Here is a 15,591-nt window from a genome sequence, read left to right as displayed (position 1 = left end):
CATATAGATGAAACCTTTCACGAGCTAGTGAGACGAATGAAGAGATTTCAAAGTTCAATAACAGCTGGTGATAAGGGGAAGAATAAAAAGAAAAACTGCGTAATGATGTAATGACTATTGGTTCTTGTGGACGGGGTTTTCATCTGCGTACATTATGATTCATTGTTGTCTCATTGGTTTTCAATTCATAGTCTTATTAATTATTTTTATTAATTAATATCTATGTATTTCTCTCTTTTTTGGACTCGCTCTCTCTCTCTTTCCCTATCATTCAATGCAATCTTGTGTCTTTTTTGTTGTTTTGTAATAATTAATTTTTATTATAATAATTAATTGATGACGTTTTAATTGACAATGAATTTATAATTAGGTGATACTGTGTGCATGCGCAGTACATTCCCGCCAAATACAAAATTTAAAATGGCGGCTATTTGAAAGCAGGACAGGAGGAGAGAGAATATTCGTTTTGTAGTGAGAAAAGGAACATTATGTCTTTAGAATTGAGTTACTTACAGCTTAAGACTTCAAACGAGGCCAGAGTATCAGTGAGTCACCTTTCCCAGTGAGAAATATTGATATATTGAACTTTTAAATTTTGTTTATCAGGAGGAGGTTCAAACTGAGCAGAGAAGAAAGTGTCTACTAGTTTTAATAAGACAACATTTGGAGGAGAACGGGTACCAATGATTAATGATATACATCTTACGATATTTCTCTCTGTCTCTCTCTCTCTCTCCTCCCCCTTCTCCTCAGGTTTTTAGACACCAGTCGTTCGTTAGATAAGGAGGCGGGGCCGGCTCTTAAGAAGTATGATGTATGTGACAACATTGACCTCAATACTGTATTACAGGTATTAATGGGTTGCCATGACGATTGTTTCTAATTAATGCCCAGTAGGAGTATGAGTCTTATTATTATGTAAAGTTTAAGAAACAGCCGAAACTGATAAAGAAAGTGGGTGGAGCTAGAACAGGTTTATTAATTAGTAATTAATTATTATGAAAATTAATTTATCATCCATTAATTAGAGAAAGTTTCGGCCATTAATAATGCAAGACACTTGCACCACCAGCACCATCCACTGTATGTTAGAGGAGAGAGTTTTCCATTTTTATTACATTTCCTGATACATATACATGTTCTTATGTTGTGTAGAAAGTTTGAGCTGATTCCGATCAAAATTAGATTTTTTACAAATTTTAAAAGTTGCTCCAAAATCGGACAAAAGTCCCCGTACTATTGTAGTACAGGGATTTTGGTCAAATTTCGCCAAAAATGAAAAGAAGAGAAATCTCCATTTTTATTACATTTCCTGATACATATACATGTTCTTATGTTGCGTAAAAAGTTTGAGCTGATTCCGATCAAAATTGGATTTTTTACGAATTTTAAAAGTTGCTCCAAAATCGGACAAAAGTCCCTGTACTACAGTACAGTGATTTTGGCCAAATTTCACCAAAAATGTCAAGGAGAGAATTCTCCATTTTTATTACATTTCCTGATGCATATACATGTTCTTATGTTGTATAAAAAGTTTGAGCTGATTCCAATCAAAATTGGATTTTTTACGAATTTTCTAATTTGCTCCAAAATTGGACAAAAGTCCCTGTACTGTAGTACAGGGATTTTTGCCAAATTTCGCCAAAAATGAAAAGGAGAGGATTCCTCAATTTTATTACATTTCCTGATACATATACATGTTCTTATGTTGTGTAGAAAGTTTGAGCTGATTCCAATCAAAATTGGATTTTTTACGAATTTTCTAATTTGCTCCAAAATCGGACAAAAGTCCCTGTACTATAGTACAGGGATTTTTGCCAAATTTCGCCAAAAATGAAAAGGAGAGAGTTCCTCAATTTTATTACATTTCCTGATGCATATACATGTTCTTATGTTGTGTAAAAAGTTTGAGCTGATTCCAATCAAAATTGGATTTTTTTACGAATTTTCTAATTTGCTCCAAAATCGGACAAAAGTCCCTGTACTATAGTACAGGGATTTTGGCCAAATTTCACCAAAAATGAAAAGGAGAGAGTTCCTCAATTTTATTACATTTCCTGATGCATATACATGTTCTTATGTTGTGTAAAAAGTTTGAGCTGATTCCAATCAAAATTGGATTTTTTTACGAATTTTTTTAATTTGCTCCAAAATCGGACAAAAGTCCCTGTACTATAGTACAGGGATTTTGGCCAAATTTTGCCAAAAATGAAAAGGAGAGAATCCTCCATTTTTATTACATTTCCTGATACATATACATGTTCTTATGTTGTATAAAAAGTTTGAGCTGATTCCAATCAAAATTGGATTTTTTACGAATTTTTTTAATTTGCTCCAAAATCGGACAAAAGTCCCTGTACTATAGTACAGGGACTTTGGCCAAATTTTGTCAAAAATGAAAAGGAGAGAATCCTCAATTTTAGTGATAATACATGTACATGTACATTGTGGATGTTTTCATGTATCTTTTTCCTTCTTCCTCTAGTCCATATCACATGTCCCTCCCCCTCCTCCCCTCCTCCATTGCTAAGGACTATACTGATATTGATCAGTCCTCAAGTAAGAGTGAGACTGGTATCGTTAATGTAGGGGGCGTGGCACCAGTGGGAGGGGCAGTAGGTAGGAGGAGGAAACTGAGGAGAATAGAGAATGGATTAGTGAGTATATACAACCAGTGACATATTGAGTACATGTACATACATTAGGGTGGGATCAATTACAAGCTAAAGTTACTATGTAGTACGCTATAGCTGGGAATTTTTGTGGGAGTTAAATTTCAAGGATTTTTTGGTTTAAAAAAAATTAAACAGAGGAATAAAAAATTTATATGGTTGACACCTTTATTTTGATCAATCCACGGAATTTTATGCCAATGAAATTTTTCAGCTATACAGTGTTATGTTATTTAATGTTATAGCACAATATAATCTTTACTATTATTATTATTACTATTATTATCTCATTCCTATACTTTCAGTCCAGTACCAGTACCGGGTCCCCCATTGCTCCTAGTGTATCAGTACCACCTGCTCCTCCTCCTCCTGTCGCTGGGGAGGGACTGGAGATTGAAGGTAACGTGTGTACTACTGTACCTCCTCCTCAGGGGGGAGGGGGCGGGGCTAAAGGAAAGAAAGAGGATAAGAGAGAAGAAGAAACAAACCCTCAAGTATTTATTAATTTGATTATTTATTTGTTTATTTATTTATTTATATTTATTTATTTCAATAGGACAGACTACTAAAACCTCTCGCTGGGTTTGCTGGTTATAATTCCGAACTGAGAGACTTAGCGGCTGTTATATCAAGAGTAAGTGGGTGTGGCAGTAGGTGTGGTCACTCTTATTTATTATATAGGATATATTTTCAGATAATCCTAATGTGAAATGGGATGACATCATCGGACTGGAAGATGCTAAAAGATTAGTTAAAGAGGCAGTTGTATATCCCATCAAGGTAAACATAATATTGCTGTTATTGTTGTTTATTTATTAATTATTTATTGTTGTATTGTTGTTTATTGCTGTTGTTAGTATCCTCAGTTATTTAAAGGTATCCTGTCTCCATGGAAAGGATTACTATTATACGGACCTCCTGGTAATGTATTGGTACACAAAACTTACATTGTACCCCTCCCTCTCTCTCCCCCTCCCTTTCTCTCCCTCCCCCCTCTTCAGGTACTGGTAAGACAATGTTAGCTAAAGCAGTGGCCACTGAGTGTAACACAACATTCTTTAACATTTCTGCCTCCTCAATAGTCAGCAAGTGGAGGGGTGACTCTGAGAAACTTGTCAGGGTGAGTGCCCCCTGGCAACCATTACCACGGTAACCCCTCCATTGCTAGGTGTTGTTTGAGTTGGCAAGGTTCCATGCCCCGTCTACAATATTCATGGATGAACTGGAATCAATAATGGGACAGAGGAGTGGAGCAGCTGGGTGGGTATTGTTGTTGTTTGTTTGTTGTTTATTGTTGTTGTTTATAGAGGTGAACATGAAGGTAGTCGAAGAATGAAGACAGAATTATTAATTCAAATGGATGGACTGGCTCGCTCTAATGACCTGGTCTTTCTATTAGCTGCTTCTAACCTACCATGGTATTGATAATAATTATTATTTATTTATTATTAAAACTAGGGATCTTGATTATGCTATGTTAAGGAGACTGGAGAAGAGGATACTGGTTCAATTACCAACAGAAACTGCACGAGAGTCAATGTTCAGACATCACTTACCACCAGTCCTCACTACTGATCCAATATCAATCACCTCCACTGTGGAGTATGACAGAGTAGCTAAAGTATGGACACACACTACTAGTATATGATTGATCATTGGGTGACATTATGTATACCCTCTTGTTCCTCTCCCCCTATACAGTTAACAGAAGGTTATTCAGGGTCTGATATTCAGTTGGTGTGTAAAGAAGCTGCTATGACTCCACTAAGGAAAGTGTTTGATTGTCTGGAATCAATGAATAAAGGTTAGTGGGTGGTATACTATTTACTATTTACTAGAAATACATAGTTTACTATTTTGCTACACAATAGATTATCTCTTTAGTACCTCCTTTTCTCCACTAGATATTTCCTCTAATGATGCTAAGTTATTAGAGTGTATTAAAGTAGATCCAATATCTACTACTGATGTTATAACTGCTATTAGTCACACTAAACCATCATCAGCTACTGGACTTAATAATAAATACACATCATGGCAAAAACAATATGAGAGCTATTGAGGTTTAATTACCAATAATATAATTTTATTTATTATAATGTATAGATTCATTTTAGATATTTCTTGTTGACCAGGTTGTATATATTATATCTATTTGTGTGCATGGTGAGATTGCACAGTTATTTTCTAGTTACATTCAGTGATTTTGTATTATAGTAGCAACTCATTTTAAAGCAATCACAAAACTAACTACAAAACTATTTCTAAATGCTTAACCAAAATAATTGAAAGAGCATATGATAATTTCAGTTTGATTTTATTGATTTGTTATTTTTTTTTTCTTAATCAGTTTGATGAACCAATGACCAGGTTTCTTCACATGTTTTAGAGCATCTCTAAAAGCTTCAGCAACTTTACGACCAAACTTTTTCTCAACTGCTTTAACGCTCATTTCAGCAACAAAATCAGAACTGATGTGAATCGGTTGGTTCAATAACCCATCAGCAGCTTCAACTACCACTAATATTTTATTTTCAGCATTATTGGTATCTTCAATGCCTAATTTTTCTTTTCCTGTCTCATTTTTGCTTGGAATGATATTTTCATCTGGTGTATCTTCTTCACATGGTGTATTTTCATTTGGGGCTTCACATAAGAAAACATCTATTTGTGTGTCGGTTTCATCTTCTTTATTTGGTGTTACACTTTCACTTGAAATAATTTCTTCTTGATATTTTTTTGAAAAATCTTTACATTGGATGTTTTCTTTTGTTGATTCTTGGCACGGGAGGCTAGTTGGAGTATCCTCTTGGCAGTAGTGTTCATTTGGCCCACTTTGTAGTTCATATGTTGACATTATTGCAGGCGAATCTGACCATCGTTTGTTTTCCACTCGTAATCTTTCCTTAGAATGAGTGTTACTCTGTAACAATGTGAATTGAACTGTTACAAAATAAATTATATGTACCTGAAGTGATTTGAGATGATGTGGCTTTGGTGGAGGTTGAGGACGGCTACTTGGAGACTACAAGGAAATACAATATTATTGTTATAAACTATATATACCTTAGGGATCACTTTTGGTTTGTGTACTGGCGACGCACCAACAGATAATGACCTTTCCTAAAATTTATACAATAGTTATTAATTGCATTACGCATTATAATTGTTATACCAATTCCATTGAAAACAGCTTATCAGTACTCTAAAATAAAATGGTCATATAATTATACTTTTAAATAAGAATATTCTCCCTTTACAGAGTCCAATAACTTACTAAACTGGTAGATCTTGGTTTCTGTAATTAACAGTAATTGATTTGTAAAAAATTTGCTCAGACCTACTGTTGCTCTGGGAGATGGTTGCTTCTCCTGTGGAATTTCAAATATCTGCAAAAGTATAATAAATCTATTTAATTGCTGCACTTTTTAATTTACTTTTCTACGCTCTTTGACACTTGGGGATCCCGGTATTTCCTGTAACTGAATTCCAAATTCAATTGTGTTATACTATTTAACTAACCTGAGGCTCACATTTTGAATCTTGTTTCTTCTCCATTTCTATAGGTGTCATGGCTACCAGCTCCTATATGTATTATGAAAAATTATGACATATTATATATGAGACATTTATACATCATTAGAATACTTTTCCAAGAAGATTGTGACTAGTTTAACATCAAACAATAAACTCACTGATCAATTAATTATTACTAACCTCATGTTTTGATCCAGTAGGTGGTAGGACTGGTACTGCTGGCACCTATATATATAATTATTATTTTGATGCTGTTATAGTTAATATACCTCTTGCTTTATGTCATAACTTGCTGGTGGCGTTACACTAACAGCTTTTCCTGCTTCTCTTGTTGGATTTTCTGTTTCCTTTCCCGGTAGGTCATCACCTTGGCAAGCACTTATTTCTTGTTGGTCCGCATCACCATCGTCATCTCCTTCATCCACAGCAGTCATACGGCAGCAGTTAATTTTGAGAAAAAGACCATACTCCCTTACTCGAAAGCTGCAAGTCTCCCATAACTTTTGAAACCAGTTGTCCCGATCTGGAAGATGGAGTGGGTTTGGGTTGTTAAATGTTGCCACATGATCTCCAGTTGGTATGACGGGAACACCATTAGCAATTGATGGATCCACTTTAACTTCATCAATGAGGAATTTGTGCAACTCTTCCTTCCATATTTGTACCCTGCCTTCAAATCTCCTCTTCATCAATGACTCCCACGCAACCTTAAAATGTATGGGTGGATCAGCTGATGGCTCATCTCTGTCATCCTTTCTGTCAACACGCTCCATGTTAGCAAACGTGAGGACAAAGACAGCATGATTCCAGAAGCTCTGACCAAATGCTTGAGTTAGTTTCTTCATTGCTTTCTTGTCATCATCTCCCAATCGTGTGTTAATCATTTTGGTGCAATAGAGGACCAAACTAAGCTTTTGGCAAGTTTCCTTCATTTTTCTAATATATTCCTCTTCATTTGATGTGTTATCTTGCAGACCAGGAGAATCAAAAACCACAACTGGTATGCCTTTGATATTTTTCTCGAACACTTCAACTTCAGTAGTACATCTGGCAGCACCAGCTCCTTCTTTTGCTACTCTAGCCCCCCAGTAGACCATTGATAAGAGTGGACTTTCCTTGACCTGTCTTCCCAGTGACTAGTATCCTCAGGCTAATCTCTTTGTCTGACTTCACTATGGCCTCTTCAGCAATTCTCATAATTTTATCCACTCCTGTTGGAATTTGTGCCATCTCTTCTGATGCTTGCTGAAAAGATATCAAAAGATTGGGAACTATTTCCTTTGGTTTTGGTGCATAATATGCAATTTTCTGGATTAAATTCATCCTATAATATAAATAAAATCATTGTAACTGATGAGATAGCTCAGTACTAGATACTGACACCTATGACTTAGAAAATTTACCCGTCCGTTGTTGTCACTGCAGCCTCCGGCTGTGTAGGTGCTGCGACTTTATCTCTGGTTTCAGACATTGATCGTTATGCACTGAACCGAGCAGTGGCAAACGACTAGGCTTTTTTGTTCCTACAGTTCCTTTCGGCCTTTTATAGCATCAGCATCATAATAACCCCTTGGGGCGACACGGGGAACTTTGATCTTTAGGAATTTTTAAAATGGGCACGACCCCTTAAAGATTGTAGAGATCATTACTGAGTGTTTTCTCTCGCCCCTCATTTGAAGTCATTTCATAGTCTCACCCCGAGACTAGTCATTTCTTTAATCTTAATGTTTAGAAAGCTTCAAAATAAAAGGTAAGTCCAATACAGACAGAATCAAACTAGGGCACGTGTGTTACTCTCTCCTCTCTTCTCTATTAAATGCCCACCATTATATTTTTATTCTAATAAATGAGCACTTGCCACTTTCTAGCTACTGCTGACATTGGTAAACATGTCTTCTTCTCTTTCTCTAGTCAATGGCAGTCTCCAGCAGTAGTTCTTGCCTTCCTTTAGAAGATGAAGACACCAGCACCAGCCCCTCTTGTTTGAATAATGCTACACTACTAGCAGATCATGATAAACCAACCACTGCTGGTCTAATGACTGATGGAGGAGAAGAAGGGAGTTCATTAAATGTTAAATTCTCATCTGATATTCGTGACACCATAGACCACGAGGTACACAAGTGGGTCCTCTCACAATTTGATAAAAACAAGATACTCAATTCAAATCAAATACGACAGAAAGCGTACGAGATAGGTCAGAAACACGACCAGTACTTCAAAGCCTCTCTCAACTGGTACAAGAACTGGAAGAAGAAGATTAACTTTGAGGAGCAGCCGGAACTGGACGCCCTCAGGAACAGGAAGAGAGCCTATACAGCTGCTTTTAAACTCCACGCAGTACAACGCTCCAACGAACTACTGTCAGTTAGTCAGGCCTCTCTGGAACTCAACGTCTCAAGAAGGTGTCTTCAAAGATGGAAGGAGGAGCTAGATGTGATCAGTACTGTAGCTGAGACAGCGTCTAATGCAGTGTACCGTCGACCAGGTCAAGGGAGAAAGGTTGGTGACAGCTCTCTTGATTTGAAACTAGTGGAGTGGCTGCAAGAATCATGGAAGGAAGGACAGCAGGTGTCATCATCAGGAGTGAGACAAAAGGCTAAGGAGATCAGTGCTAATCCTGACTTCAAGGCATCGCTAGGTTGGTACATGAAATGGCAGAAACGACACAACGTCAACTTGAAAGATAAAACCATAGACTCACCGGCTCTTAGAGGTGACTCCACCCACTTGAAGCTCCGCCTACTACCGGAGGGACAGCAGTGTGCTTATAGTAACCACACTGTCCACCCACGGAAGAAGAGGAAGACAATAGAGGAACAACCCCTCAGTCCGGTAGAGGAAGTGGGCGGGGCTGGAGAGAGTGAAGCGGAGTTTGACAGAATGTTACTAACATGGCTAGTGGAGCGATGGGACTCTTCTGATACTGTAACTGAGCGAATGTTACGAGAGAAAGCAAACGAGATATTGACCACACCCACTTCATTCCGACCTACCAAATCCTGGCTGATTGACTGGATGAAGAAATACAACGTGTCACTAGAGAACCAAACCTTTGGACTAAGAGGAGAGAATGAGGGGGAGATTGTGGAGGAGAGTCCAGTCTATGATGATATTACAGTTCATGATTCCTCTCCTCTCACGCCCACTAAAGAAGAAGCAGCTACTGCTTTAGCGTCTTTAGCTAGCGAAGACCCCGGGGGGCTGGAAATTGCTGAAGCATTACAGAAATTAGCTTCTGCTTTTGGACTTAACCAGGTAAGATCAGAGCCTCCTGTTATTTGTAACATAATTATTTATTATTATTTTATTTATTATTTTACGTGTTTATTTCACAGGCTACTGGTAAAGAAGCAGTGGTTCATCAGTTAGCCGCACTTTCTGAGCAGATGACATCCCAGCCCTCACTAATGTCACCCTCTCCTGCCGTTCCCCCGGGCAACATAATAGCCCCCGCCCCTTTACCCCCGGCAACAGACCCCACCTACCTCCTAGAAGAAGGCGTGGTCCAGTTAAGCAGCGAGGACGTCATTTCTGAGGAGATAGTAACTGATGATAATATCATTGTCTATGATGATCCTAACACTACTACCATTAATGAAGGTCATGGGGGCGTGGTTAGGGGTGGGGCTAATATACTAGATACAAGCAGTACCACTGGGTCCGGTAATATTGAGTATGAGATTGTGGGTGGGGCCACGGGGGCAGACTTATTGACATACCCACCTGGTGGTATAACGTCTTATGATAAAGAAGATGGAGATGTGTTAACCACACCTCCTCCACGACATGTTTTTGTTGAAGATGGTTCCGGTAATTTATTGGCCACACCCACTGCTCAACAGGGGGTTGTTACTCGTGTGGGTGGAGAGGAAGAGGTGACAACTGAGAGTGTGGTCATTGATGACAATGATGATAATATAATTAACGAGCTGATAGCCACGCCCCCTAATATTAACGATGTCCTTATCATGAAGACTGATAATTCTTTTGATCAGAATTAGACTGACCACTCCCACTTTTATAATTAACCAGGTAATAAATAACGTTTGGCTATTATTAGTAACATTCTCTTAGTTATTAATTAATTATTAATTGATTATTATTGTTGTTGTTTTTGTTTACACACTCCTCCATTTGTTATTATTTCATTAACAGTAGCTGCTAATTCTTTGATATCGTTAATATCGTTATAAACATGAACTGACACCCTAACATAAAGAACACCTTGAATCACCTTTATTGGAATCTGTCGGGAGGAGAGAGAGAGGGAGGGAGAGAGAGAGAGGCGTTGAACTCAAAGGGAGATAAAGGATGATTGTGTATCTTTCTTTACTTCAATCTTGTACTTGTGGTGTAACTCATTTTGAATCAGCTCAGCGTCATCATAGCTAATGGTGTCATCTCTTTTCAAAACACCAGCTGGTAATTGTACTAGCATCAGTCCACAGAAGTGATCAATGTTTGATAATAGTCCAGTACCCCATTGGGAGACAAGGTATTCACCTAACAGAGAGAGGTAGTAGCCATTAGTTACTGGAGGGTAGTTCTTATAGTACCTGCCTCTCTTGACAGACTCCTGATGTAGTGTCTGATCTTTTGTGGATCGTAATGTCTCCAGAACTGAATAACTGCAAACAAACAAATAAATAAATAAACAACAACATTACCAGCTGTACCTGTTAATAATGATAGATAAGAAGTATAGTCCATTAGACCTAGAAATGTGTTCATTTATTATTTATTATTATTATTAATTACCTGACCAGAGGAACTCAGCTGTAAAACCTGATCCAAACCCATGAGATACCACTAATGGTCTTATCAATGAGTGGTGGGCGGAGTCAACATACAAGAAGCCACACCCCTAATAATAAAAACATGTAATGATAGCTACATGTATTGATTAATTACTTTTGGATTGCAGAACCACTTATGAGCATTACCAATGTAATAGTCAGCAGAAATATCCCTAGACAAGAAGAAACAAGTACATGTATACAGTATAGTCTCTCTTAATGGACACTCTCTATAGCGTACACCTCCATTTAACTGACAGCACCTAGTGTACCAATTACATTCCTTACTGTATAAAATAACCTCCACATAAAGGACACCTCTGTATAACAGAGACACAGTGTCCATTATATAGAGGCTAGTCTGTATAAAGTACATGTAATATACTGACATATCCTAACCTCCGTATACATGTACATGTTAATATACTGACATATCCTAACCTCTATATACATGTACATGTTAATATACTGACATATCCTAACCTCCGTATACATGTACATGTTAATATACTGACATATCCTAACCTCCGTATACATGTACATGTTAATATACTGAGTTATCCTAACCTCATGTTAATGTCTAACATTCCCAGAGCATGAGCTCCATCAACCAGCACCTGCACACCACTGGATATTAAATAATTAATAATAATTAATAAATATTCACGTACTATTAAAACAATAACATCATTATTACCTTCTGTGGCAGACTTTTACTATCTCCTGTAGAAAGAGGAGAGTAAAATTATTCAAATTTGAGCAGCTGTCATTACTTTTACTGGCAGTACAACACCATAGTTACTGGGAATGTGGTCAAGGATGACTAATCTAGTAACTGAACTACAAAATAATAATAATAATAATAAATTAATTAATTAACGTATAATACGTCTTACTCAATCTTCTCTGATACAAGCTTTACGACCTTTTAATAATTAACATGTGTAATCAATTAATTAATAATTAATTAATAATGTATTTATTATTTACGTCGTTAATGTCTTTTAATGGAAACTCAACGTTTATCTCTTCAAGTACCAGATCATGTAGACCAGCAATGTGCTTCAATAGCTTCTTAGTACTCCCTATTATTAATAATAATAATAATAATAATAATAATAATAACAATAATAATAATAATAATAATAATAATAATAATAATAATAATAATAATAATAACAATAATAATAATAATAATAATAATAATAATAATAATAATAATAATAATAATAATAATAATAACAATAATAATAATAATAATAATAATAATAATAATAATAACAATAATAATAATAATAATAATAATAATAATAATAATAACAATAATAATAATAATAATAATAATAATAACAATAATAATAATAATAATAATAATAATAATAATAATGATACCCTAGAAAATTTAATTACAAAACTCTTCATTAAATAGGTTTCAAAGATTTCAGCAAAATTTTAACCAAGACTAAAATTTTGGTAAATGGACCTCTCACTTCACCAAAATTTACCAAAATTTTTAGCTATAAGGTATAGTAAAGTAATAATGTTCATCGTTATTGTATTTTGTTATTAAAATTGTTACACAGGGCTATGACTGAAAGTCAAACCCTTCCAAAAATTTTATAGTCATGATATTTTTCAAATACACAGTACAAACACCAATCCATCCTTTAAATAGCAGTAAAACTATGTGAGGCTATGGTTGCCCCAGCTGCTATGGTAATAAACGTTAGTACAACCCACCCAGACAACATGGGGCCAACTACCAGCTGCACTTAAGTAGACAATGTTATAGAGCAGTGTATCTCTCACCATAAGTTAAGTTCATGTATATTATTTTACTAGCAGCTGTCAGGTATCCGGTATCTATTAGACTCTTCAGTACAGTGTTCATACCATATGTCACATTGGGGATGAGAACTACATCTCTAGGACTACAGTCTGGAGGAGAGAGAGAGAGAGGAGGAGGAGAATTCAAGATATACAGTACAGCTGGAAATATTAGCAGAGAATTAATATTGATGGATTGGTGGCTGCATAAAGTGAGCTAAACCAATATAAAATCCACCATTTTTAATTCTAAGTTCTGCTAATAATACCAGCTGGATGGTATAATGGTTGTGACGTACTAATGAAACTAGCAAATTCCCGAACAACATGAACCAGTAATGGAAGCAGCTCTCTGTCCATGAAAGACAGTGGGTTAGTATCAATGTGTATCAGCCACTTCTAAAGGAGAGGGAGGATTGACATGATAAAGGAGACTTCATTACTGATTTAATGTCAAGAGCTTCTTTAAGAGAGAGTCCAAAAGCACCATGATTAAGATAAGTACAGTTAGCCTATAAAAAGGATACAAGAAAGAAAGAATACACGCATTTACTATGATACATCATACATGCATTTACTGATGCATAAACATGATCTCATGATGTGTAGCAAGTTTGAACTGATTCTGATCAAAATTATATTTTGTATGAATTTTTGAAGTTGCTGGCTCATTTTCTTAAAACTGCTCAAACTTTCTACACAGCATAAGGACATCAATATGTATCAGAAAATGTAATAAAAATTTGGGGTGATTTCGGAGTCATTTTTTTGAAAAAACCATGGGCTATTATAGCCTTGGGTATTTTTCAGATTTTTGGCATTTTTTAAAAATGGCCGTAACTTTAAAAATTGAAGTCGAAATCAGCTCAAACTTTCTACACATCATAAGGACATCAATATATATCAGAAAATGGAATAAAAATTGAGGGTGATTTCAGAGCCATTTTTTTGAAAAAACCATGGGCTATAGCCTTGGGTATTTTTCAGAATTTTGCTGTTTTCTTAAAATGGCCGTAACTCAAAAAACTGAAGTCGGAATCAGCTCAAACTTTCTACACGGCATAAGGACATCAATATGTATCAGAAAATGTAATAAAAAGTAGTGGTGATTTTGGAGCCATTTTTTGGAAAAAACCATGGGCTATAGCCTTGGGTACTTTTCAGATTTTTGGCATTTTAAAAAAATGGCCGTAACTTTAAAAATTGAAGTCGGAATCAGCTCAAACTTTCTACACATCATAAGGACATCAATATATATCAGAAAATGGAATAAAAATTGAGGGTGATTTCGGAGCCATTTTTTGGAAAAAAACCATGGGCTATAGCCTTGGGTATTTTTCAGAATTTTGCTGTTTTCTTAAAATGGCCGTAACTCAAAAAACTGAAGTCGGAATCAGCTCAAACTTTCTAAACAGCATAAGGACATCAATATGTATCAAAAATTGTAATAAAAATTTGGTGTAATTTTGGAGTCATTTTTTTGGAAAAGAACCATCAAATACAGAACAGAGACTTTGGCAAATCAAAAGGAAATTCTCCATTTTATTACAATTTTTAATAAATGCATATATCATAATCAGGTGCTATTACTTACGTCTAGGTAGAAATGTTCATTTTTCATATTTTTACCAAAACTGACTCTCTCAGCGAATGAAGGTGTTGCAATAGGGAGGGATGGTGAAACATAGTCATCCTTAATTTGAAAAATTAATAAAAAATATCATTAATTTTATTGAAGTGTAATTTATACTGACATCTGAAAGTTCTATTAGTTCTTGGACGTTTGATGACTGAAAAGATCCAAAATCTCTTTTATTCTGAGGTAACTGTACAACAGAATCAGTCACTTCACTAGTGGACGCCATCTTAAAATGTGGGCGTGGCTATCATTCACTTTTATTTTGTTTTAATGTTTTTTATAATTATTGTAAAAAAATGAAAAAAAAAATCAAATAAATAATATAATAATAATAATAATATACAGTATATATAATAATAATAATAATAATAGTTGGTAGAGAAAGAGCGAGAAAACAATAATAAATTAATAAATAAACAATCAATCAATCAATCATCATCATCAAGTGTTAAGTCAATCACTGACAGCGGAGTCTGATCAATCTCTACATGAGAAATCATGTTAAAATCGTGTTATAAAACTAATTTAAAATCATGTTAAAATTGTGTTAAAATCATATTAAGATCATGCATTAAATCATGCTAAAATCATGTTATAAAATCAAGCCATAATCATGTCAAAAATAATCAGCAGAAGACACTGTTAGTATATTCATGTCAGTGGGTGACAACTTTGAAGTGTTTGTATTACAAGAAACCATAAAAATGCACATACAGTTATCTTGAAAATCAATTTTACCAAATTAAGTATAAACCAGTCACGCCTTTCCAAATCCCGCCCACTACAACGCCCCCTCACTCTTATTAAAATAATTAAATTAATTAACCACATCAAAGAATCACAACAATCACATGACAACCGTGGCCCACCACTGCCTGACCACCTCAGGCCATAAGTATTAATGGAATGCCCATACTAGTACATGTAATGCATTTTATACGGACTCCTACAATACATGTTAATACATGTACATGTACATTAGTACATGTAAGTATAGAGGGACCGCGTGACTTACTTTCCACTGGCTTCCAATTACCGTTACCATGACACTGGAGCTCTAGAGCATCAGTGACCTCTAGAACCTTCTTTAGATATCTAAAAGGAAGGAATATAGAAG

At 35.6% G+C, this 15,591-nt stretch overlaps 6 protein-coding genes across 7 annotated transcripts in view; 2 read left to right on the top strand and 4 right to left on the bottom strand.

Annotated features, from left to right (window-relative positions):
* The first annotated feature begins 411 nt into the window (after positions 1 to 411).
* On the top strand, positions 412 to 4,820 carry LOC100635152 (katanin p60 ATPase-containing subunit A-like 2). Its single transcript, XM_019998299.1, has 16 exons — positions 412 to 545; positions 607 to 677; positions 754 to 850; positions 898 to 973; positions 1,029 to 1,083; positions 2,486 to 2,657; positions 2,978 to 3,166; positions 3,229 to 3,306; positions 3,354 to 3,452; positions 3,530 to 3,593; positions 3,674 to 3,792; positions 3,841 to 3,932; positions 3,980 to 4,090; positions 4,131 to 4,293; positions 4,374 to 4,476; positions 4,577 to 4,820. The coding sequence occupies exons 1-16, from the start codon at positions 489 to 491 to the stop codon at positions 4,732 to 4,734; spliced, it is 1,704 nt and encodes a 567-aa protein (XP_019853858.1). The 5' UTR covers positions 412 to 488; the 3' UTR covers positions 4,735 to 4,820.
* Positions 4,821 to 4,876: 56 nt separating this feature from the next.
* LOC109583109 (uncharacterized) lies at positions 4,877 to 7,027 on the bottom strand. Its single transcript, XM_019998297.1, has 10 exons — positions 6,479 to 7,027; positions 6,390 to 6,434; positions 6,195 to 6,257; positions 6,110 to 6,154; positions 6,017 to 6,061; positions 5,950 to 5,970; positions 5,848 to 5,877; positions 5,739 to 5,795; positions 5,641 to 5,697; positions 4,877 to 5,595 (listed from the first exon to the last, which is right to left on the bottom strand). Exons 1-10 carry the CDS (start codon positions 6,980 to 6,982, stop codon positions 4,990 to 4,992), a joined length of 1,473 nt encoding a protein of 490 aa, XP_019853856.1. The 5' UTR covers positions 6,983 to 7,027; the 3' UTR covers positions 4,877 to 4,989.
* Positions 7,028 to 7,159: 132 nt separating this feature from the next.
* LOC109583110 (uncharacterized) lies at positions 7,160 to 7,703 on the bottom strand. The gene is made up of 2 exons (XM_019998298.1): positions 7,613 to 7,703; positions 7,160 to 7,533 (listed from the first exon to the last, which is right to left on the bottom strand). The coding sequence occupies exons 1-2, from the start codon at positions 7,678 to 7,680 to the stop codon at positions 7,287 to 7,289; spliced, it is 315 nt and encodes a 104-aa protein (XP_019853857.1). The 5' UTR covers positions 7,681 to 7,703; the 3' UTR covers positions 7,160 to 7,286.
* Positions 7,704 to 7,812: 109 nt separating this feature from the next.
* On the top strand, positions 7,813 to 10,236 carry LOC109583107 (uncharacterized). 2 transcript variants are annotated; one of them, XM_019998295.1, is made up of 3 exons: positions 7,813 to 7,959; positions 8,121 to 9,467; positions 9,548 to 10,236. In XM_019998295.1, the coding sequence occupies exons 2-3, from the start codon at positions 8,124 to 8,126 to the stop codon at positions 10,211 to 10,213; spliced, it is 2,010 nt and encodes a 669-aa protein (XP_019853854.1). In that variant the 5' UTR covers positions 7,813 to 7,959; positions 8,121 to 8,123; the 3' UTR covers positions 10,214 to 10,236. The 2 variants fall into 2 exon arrangements, with proteins under 2 accessions (XP_019853854.1, XP_019853853.1); XM_019998294.1 differs by lacking the exon at positions 7,813 to 7,959 and having other exon boundaries at positions 8,069 to 9,467.
* Positions 10,237 to 10,241: 5 nt separating this feature from the next.
* LOC100635028 (probable L-cysteine desulfhydrase, chloroplastic) lies at positions 10,242 to 14,727 on the bottom strand. The gene is made up of 16 exons (XM_003387679.3): positions 14,590 to 14,727; positions 14,430 to 14,528; positions 13,279 to 13,347; positions 13,135 to 13,234; positions 12,818 to 12,946; positions 11,999 to 12,093; positions 11,905 to 11,933; positions 11,782 to 11,848; positions 11,706 to 11,731; positions 11,576 to 11,635; positions 11,124 to 11,181; positions 10,971 to 11,076; positions 10,889 to 10,927; positions 10,769 to 10,840; positions 10,546 to 10,715; positions 10,242 to 10,458 (listed from the first exon to the last, which is right to left on the bottom strand). The coding sequence occupies exons 1-16, from the start codon at positions 14,698 to 14,700 to the stop codon at positions 10,312 to 10,314; spliced, it is 1,377 nt and encodes a 458-aa protein (XP_003387727.1). The 5' UTR covers positions 14,701 to 14,727; the 3' UTR covers positions 10,242 to 10,311.
* A 114-nt stretch (positions 14,728 to 14,841) lies between these two features.
* LOC100634901 (serine-rich adhesin for platelets-like) overlaps positions 14,842 to 15,591 on the bottom strand; it is an 8,504-nt gene continuing 7,754 nt past the window's right edge. The window contains exons 21-22 of the mRNA XM_019998285.1: positions 15,490 to 15,569; positions 14,842 to 14,958 (exon numbers count right to left, since the gene is read on the bottom strand). Of these exons, the coding sequence (XP_019853844.1) occupies positions 14,903 to 14,958; positions 15,490 to 15,569 (136 nt within the window). The 3' untranslated portion in view covers positions 14,842 to 14,902. The remainder of the gene's footprint in view (positions 14,959 to 15,489; positions 15,570 to 15,591) is intronic.

The sequence above is a fragment of the Amphimedon queenslandica genome, unplaced genomic scaffold, assembly GCF_000090795.2.
Source record: "Amphimedon queenslandica unplaced genomic scaffold, v1.1 AMPQUscaffold_13328, whole genome shotgun sequence".
Taxonomy (NCBI): domain Eukaryota; kingdom Metazoa; phylum Porifera; class Demospongiae; order Haplosclerida; family Niphatidae; genus Amphimedon; species Amphimedon queenslandica.
This window is presented reverse-complemented; position numbering and strand designations above follow the sequence as displayed.